Source organism: Nicotiana tabacum, chromosome 12 (genome assembly GCF_000715075.1).
Source record: "Nicotiana tabacum cultivar K326 chromosome 12, ASM71507v2, whole genome shotgun sequence".
In the NCBI taxonomy this organism is placed as follows: domain Eukaryota; kingdom Viridiplantae; phylum Streptophyta; class Magnoliopsida; order Solanales; family Solanaceae; genus Nicotiana; species Nicotiana tabacum.
In genome coordinates, this window is record NC_134091.1 from 11,812,190 (window position 1) to 11,819,290 (window position 7,101).

The following is a 7,101-nucleotide window of genomic DNA, read 5'->3' on the forward strand; positions in this document are numbered from 1 at the left end:
CCCCCCACCCCCCAAGAAAAAAAAAAAAACCAATCACCATCAAGATTTTTTCTTGCTTATGAATTCCTGCCCCTTTTTTCCCCTTTTATTTCAGATTTGTATATATTATGCTAATACACCAACCTTAATATCAAGGGCTATGTACATTCTTTAGAATACTCAAAGATCCAAAACAGAAAGAAAGAGTGGATCTTTTTGCAGAATTAATATAGTTTAAGTCTATATACATAATATATACACACACATATACACTATATATACATACACACACAGAAAAAGAAAGACAATTGAAAAAAGCTGATTTTGATTGGTAGGAACAGTCCATAAAGTAGCATCAGTGTACTTAATTTTAGGCCACAAGATTTGGACAAGGCAATCAAAAGCTCTTATTGGAGATTTGACAGTGATTTGATAGATAATTTGCAAGTTGGAAGCTGAGCTTGTGGATTCAATATTTCCCTTTGTAAGATTATTATGTAGCAGAAGATTTCAGCTTTTGTCTGTATTAGTCTTTTTTTTTATTTTTAAAAATACTATTTTATTCCTTGGGTATGGAAGTGAATTGGGTGTGTTATTTGGCAGCTTCTGTGATTTATATTTATTCTTGATAGCCTGCTTTTTGTTAGCATATTTTTATCAATCTTTGAGAAGCCAAAGAGTGGTACTTTAATTCAAATCTGCTGCTTGTTTTTGAGAGTGAAGAGCTGAAAGGTAGAAAAAAGATTTAATTTTGATCACCAATTAGACTTCAAATCATTGGAGTTACAGGTGGGGTGGTGTTTGATTTTGATTATTTTGTGTATTTTCGTTATTTTATTTTACAAGATTAATGATAAATTTGTGGACAATGTTGTTTTGATGTAATTTTTGATAAAAGCAATTTGTGTGGGTGTACCAAGTCATATAAAGCTTCTTTTTTGTGAATCTTTATTATGTTTCTTGTGTAGAGATCTCCTCCATATTTGGTTTTCTAGTCTTCTTAGCATAAATGACCTTTAAATCCTTTTTGTTTGGTTGTCTTTTTTTTCTTTCCCCATCAGCCCTTTTGTAAGGTAGTTTCAGTTTTCTTTTTATAGCCTTTTAATTATTGATTCTGTCTTTTCTCTTCATTATATCAAGGTATTCTGTTCCTGAATTCCTGGTTTCTTTGTACCTGGCATACCTTCATTTCCATTTATGCTTTCGGTTACAATTCCTGTTATGTTTTCTTTACAAAATTGTTAGTATATGATTATCTGATTAGAAAAAAAATGGCTTTCTGTTGGCAGCCAGATTTAGATACTCCGAAGGCACCTTGTCGAGTAGGGATTTGAATTGAAACGGTATTCCTTGGCCTAAGGGGGTGCCGGGTTTATGGTTCTGTTATGTTCTTATATCAGACAATGGTGAAGGATTTTATAAAGTAAGGGATAAACTCCTGAAATATGGAGAATTCGCGTGAATTTCTAAGCAATGGAAAACCAGCTGATTCTGGTCTCCAAATTATGAGGCACCCCTCTTACCAATCTTGTGGTAAACTATCGTTATCTTGGTTTGATATTAGAGTTTTCTACATCAGAATCAGCAATTTTGTGGTTGATGATTCAACCCCAGAAAGTCTTACTCTTAACCATATCCCATTAAGCCCTGATACACTGCTTGAAGTAAATGGTAAAAGATGTTCCATGTATTCGGAAGGAGTTTCTTGTCTTCTTCGAAGGGATCGGGTTGATAAGAAAGCTGAAGAAGCGACATTTGTGAGCACAGATAGCATAAGATTGACAGGGAATGTGAACTTTGAGGTCTTCCATAAAGATGATCTTGTTCTCTCTGGGGTTTTGGAAATGGCCGATGTCAATGGTTTTATTAGGGAGTCTAAAGAGACTGTTAGGAGATGGAGCATGAATTGTGAATCAGTTATGAGCGCTGGCACTGGCTTTCTCAGGGGAAAACACATTGTGGGTTCTGAAGCATTCTCGCCGACAATTGAAGTATATGTTGCTGGTTGCTTTTCTGGTACACCTATCATCTTAACTAAGACTTTGCAGCTAATTCACAGGAAGAAGCACCATCGAAAGGGTATGTTAGACTCCATTCCGGAGCATGAAACAACTGAACAGCAGAAAGAAGTCTATTCTGAACATGATCTGCAGGTACTGTTTGTACTTCAAACCTTGTTTTTTATGTTCATTAACTAATATATCGTCTAGTTGGTGTTCTGGAGTTGTATGTAGTGTTCATTGTAATCGAAATGTTAACCATGCAATATTGGTGATAAGGCATATGCAAACAGCCAAACTGTTTACATAGTTAACCAACATGTGTAGTGAGTTGATCAACCCGTTGCCTTCAGTGTATTTGGTGTCTTTCTTACATTTATTTTGACTTAAAATTGCTTTGTGATCCTTCTTCCACTTCTATCTCCTCCTCTTTGATTCAAACTGAATTGGAAGTTATTTTCGTTGTCAAAAGAAGCTGGAAAGTTTGAAAGAGGGAAAAGAGACTACTAAAATGTAATATTGGGGCATGTTATCTTTGAAAGTTTCCAAATGGTTAGGGCTGCACAAAACACCCGCTATAGTGACTTAGGCATTTCTGCAGGTTTTCTTTTGCAAATGATAACAAGGTACATTGTACACAATTTCACTTGTGCGGATTGTCTTTCAAAGATTCTTGTGCGTTTGAGCCCTAAAATTGTTTACATCTCTTTTCCTTTTTGGTGATCCGCTAAGAAGTAATGCCTTCACTAGCTATATTGGACGGTTCTTTCCTCAGAGTTGTTATTATTGATTGCACATGTACCCAGCGGATTCGGCCGAACCTAGTAACTTTGGTCCAAACTCTGTATTTGTCTTAAGAACTTTATTTAATATATATAAATTACTAATTTAGAACCCACTAACTTAAAAGAGCTAGACTCTTGGACCAATAAGCTTCAAATCCTGACTCTGGCATGTACCTTGAGATGTGTTTCTACCCTCCTTAAATTTCTTTGACCAAATGTAAATACTTTAATGGTATTTCAATTTTTGTGCTACAAAATTCATGCTATAGTTTATTGACGGAGTGGGAACTAATGCGACAACCATGACCCTGACAACTACTTGTGTAACCCTACCATTGCATCTAGCTTCATAATGTTTCATATCTTGAAACATGTTTATTTTTCACAACCTGTAAAAGGCTTAGTATCTTTTAGGAGAAGTACCTGACACTGGAAACAGAATCTTATCCTAAACATGTCAGTGGGTATGGGCAGACTCATACTTTTAAGTAATTGTTTAATATTCAATTCTCATTCTTTGCTGTTGCATTGTCCCTATCCTTCTAGATATGAAGTTAACAAAAATGTGGTTTCATTTCATCTTCAATTTCAGAATATTAAGTTTTCTGCGTGAGCGGAGTCGTGGAGCAACGGTCGAGTTGTCTCCGTGTGACTTATAGGTCACGGGTTCGAGCTGTGGAATCAGCCACTGATGCTTGCATCAGGGTAGACTACCTACATTACACCCCCTTGGGGTGCGGCCCTTCCCGGACCATGCGTGAACTCGAGATGCTTTATGCACTGGGCTGCCCTTATTTAAGTTTTCTGTGTCATTTCAATTGGGAATTTTCTCAAGGCAGCGGTTGGATTTATCAAGTCGTAGTATTTATTTTGAACCACAAATTATGTTTCATAGATGCAATTAATTAGATGAGTCCCGCAGCTTCTCAGACATGTCACGCGTGATTACTTGATGATGGAAACTGAGCGATTTCTGAAGTTCACTTTGTGTTAACAGGTTACAGAGTACAGAAACTATAAACCAGAAAGCGAAGAAGACTACAACAACATGTACCGGAGACAAACAGAACTTATGGATGGCGAAGACGGGGAACTATCCTGGTTCAATGCTGGAGTCCGAGTTGGTGTTGGGATTGGCCTTGGCATTTGTGTAGGAGTTGGAGTAGGAGTTGGTTTATTAGTCCGTACTACTCGAAATTTAAGAAGGCGCCTTATGTAATTACATAGCATAATCCAAAGGCTAACAACAGAAAGATACTTGTTTTGAGTATATTCTACTTGTTAAACAAGGTAAACATGTTTTCTGCTTCCCTTCCCCTAGTTTCTTTTTTACCTCTCCAGTTTGCTGTCTTTTGAGTTTTGTAGCTGAGGAGTGGCACAGGTTGCTAAAGCTGTATGCACATGTTTAGCTGATGTTACATCATGTTTTGTTTTGTTTTTGTGTAAATGTTTAGTTTTTGAAAAGGTTTTGTATTTGAGATACTTATGTCCTGGAATTAGTGCCTATTAATTGATGAAAAAGCAGAAGGGGAGAGCAACGATCAAATTGTCTCTGTGTGACCTATAGGTTACGAGTTCGAGCCCTGAAATTAGTTACTATCAGGGTAGGCTGTTTACATCACAACCCCTTGGGGTGCAGCCCTTCCCTGGATCCTGTATGAACGCGGGGTGCTTTGTGCATCGGGTTTTTTTTTTTTTTTTTTAATTGATGAAAAAGTATTCTACATTTTGTTCCAACAAATTTAATCCTCTGAAGAAAACAGCAAAAAAAATAAATATGTATACAGCTGCTGTTAAAGTGTATTAAAAATGTCTGTCCGACTTAAATCAAATAAAAAATGGGTGAAAATTATTTACGCCCCCTAACTTTGCTTTAAAAATTAAACTCCCTCCTCAACTTTGAACAATAGTCGTTTTCCCTCCTTTATCCTGCAAAATGCCTAGTTTGCCCTTAAATTTTCAGTTCCTTCCTCTATATAATACTTTTTTATTCTACGATATTTTTTATGGTTTTATCTTTAATTTAAATTATGTTATACCTTATAATAAATGAATTTTAAAATATAAATTTATAAATTAGTTCATTAATGGTAATAAAATCCAAAAATATATATCTACAATAGAGAATAAGAGAGAAAGTTAATGGACGAAGGAGGTAAGAGGATTCAATTGAATTCTCTCGCTAGAAAATTAGACTGCGTAAATAGGACAAAAGTAAACTTTTTAATTGTATATCAAATTTTGAATCCCTTTGACATAAGAAGATGTAAGTGGTATAAAGATTCAAAAGTTATCTTAGGTCACAAGTTAAGATCCTAAATCTGATATTTTATGGGTTTTTTCAATCCTCTTATATGAATTTCTGAATCCACCACCAAGAAAATATAACTTAAATATATAATTAATATGCATTATATTAAAATAACAATCATAAAGATAACAATAAATTTATAACATTTATAAAAGGAATATTCTACTTATAATTTTAATGAATTTAAATTACAATTTATAATAGGTATAACATAATTTAAATTATAGCTAAAACCATAAAAAAATATCATATAATAAAAAAGTATTACATAGAGGAAGAAATTGAAAATTCAAGGGCAAAAAAGGTATTGTGTAGGATAAAAGGGGGAGAATGACTATTGTTCAAAGTTGAGGGGGAATTTGATTTTTTCATGCCTTAGGGCTCCTTATCAAGAGGCTCAGACGTTGTAGTACACACATATCTACTGAAGGTCTTACATTTACTCATCATAAGTATGATGCAAAATCGAGTTCCTCTGACTCAACTCTTCCACAACCACATTCAATCTCTTACCAACTGTCTTTTTGGATGTAGATGTCGTTGTATAGCGAATAAAATAGAATTTAGGAGTTTGAATTTCTTACAACTGAGCTCTACCATACGATCTAGAGTAAGAAGAAAGAGTGACAATCCTAAATACCCTGTAGTCTCCTGCTTATAAGTGTGGTGCACAACACACCCATAAACAAGACTCTACTAGACACGGCTTGTAGACTCCCTAGGACGGAACTGCTCTAATACCACTTCTGTCACGACCCAAACCGATGGGCCGCGATGGGCACCCGGTACCTTACTCAATCGAGTACCAACATAACATATCTTTCATATCATACTATCATAGGTAATTGAGTCGGAGAGGTTGTTGTGAGATAAGTAGAATAAAACATGAAAAAAATACTCAATATAAGGTGACCCAACTTGATATACCGACTTATACATATAATGTACTGGCCTATAAGGCCATACCAGTATCCGTATACATGACATGTCTACAAGTCTCTAAGAGTACATAAATATCATAAAGGCCGGGACAGAGCCCCGCCATACCAATCAATACATATTCAAATCACACTGACCAAATAGGCAACTCCGGAGCAAGTGGAGTGCACAAACATCTTCTACTGAGCTGATAGCCTACTAGGAGAACTCTCAACATGTCTATCGGGACCTGCGAGCATGAAATATAGTGTCCCCAGGTAAAATGGACGTCAGTACAAATAAAGTACCGAGTATGTAAGGCATGACAATAGTATATAAAAGATATGAAAGAAACATGGAGTAAAGAACTCAACCTGAAATTTTGCATAGTTCTATGAATCATGAAAATTTATAATGTCATGCATGTGCGTATAAATGTCATATCATGCATAGGTATATGCGTACATAACATCATCAAGCCTCTGAGGGCATTCCATCATATCATCTTAGCCACTGCGGGCAAAATCATCAACGTATACTAGCTGATCATATGGTGGTGTGTATATACCAGCTGATCAGGTGGTGGTGCGTATATAACACTATAACCTTTTACCATATCCCATATACATATAATATACGCGTATATAATGCCATCTGGTCATATGTCAATGTACATGTATAAATGCATGAAATGCATAAGAAATACGTTAATAAGATTTTCTCGGAATGTCATAAAAATAATATGTCTGTCGGATTAATTTTATCAAATACGTATTTTTCTAAGACCCATGAACAGAAGATATAATAATAATTCACATGAGGAATCAAGAATATAGACACCCATAGTATTTCTATGAATAGAGTCATTTATGAAAGTTGCGTATTTTGCTCGTTTCGTTTGTATCATTTGAATCATGCCAAAAGAAAGAAGGGATAGCCTTAACATACCTTAACTCTGTTGAGTCCTTTATACCTTCCAAGAAATTCTTCAAACAAATCAATTCAATCTACCACATCATAAGGAGATTCAAAATCAATGCTGAGTAAGGGCTAAGTCCGCAACTTAAACTAGTAGCTCGTTTACGTAAATTTGGACAGCATCTCCCCT

The 7,101-nt window shown here is 35.4% G+C and overlaps 1 protein-coding gene across 3 annotated transcripts; it reads left to right on the forward strand.

The window, feature by feature from the left end:
- The first annotated feature begins 92 nt into the window (after positions 1-92).
- LOC107774091 (uncharacterized protein At1g01500) lies at positions 93-4,211 on the forward strand. Of its 3 annotated transcripts, none has more exons than XM_016593556.2 (3): positions 93-463; positions 1,269-2,132; positions 3,762-4,211. In XM_016593556.2, the coding sequence occupies exons 2-3, from the start codon at positions 1,425-1,427 to the stop codon at positions 3,981-3,983; spliced, it is 930 nt and encodes a 309-aa protein (XP_016449042.1). In that variant the 5' UTR covers positions 93-463; positions 1,269-1,424; the 3' UTR covers positions 3,984-4,211. The 3 variants fall into 3 exon arrangements, with proteins under 3 accessions (XP_016449042.1, XP_016449041.1, XP_016449043.1); XM_016593555.2 differs by lacking the exon at positions 93-463 and adding an exon at positions 482-768; XM_016593557.2 differs by lacking the exon at positions 93-463 and adding an exon at positions 933-1,052.
- Positions 4,212-7,101: the final 2,890 nt, after the last annotated feature.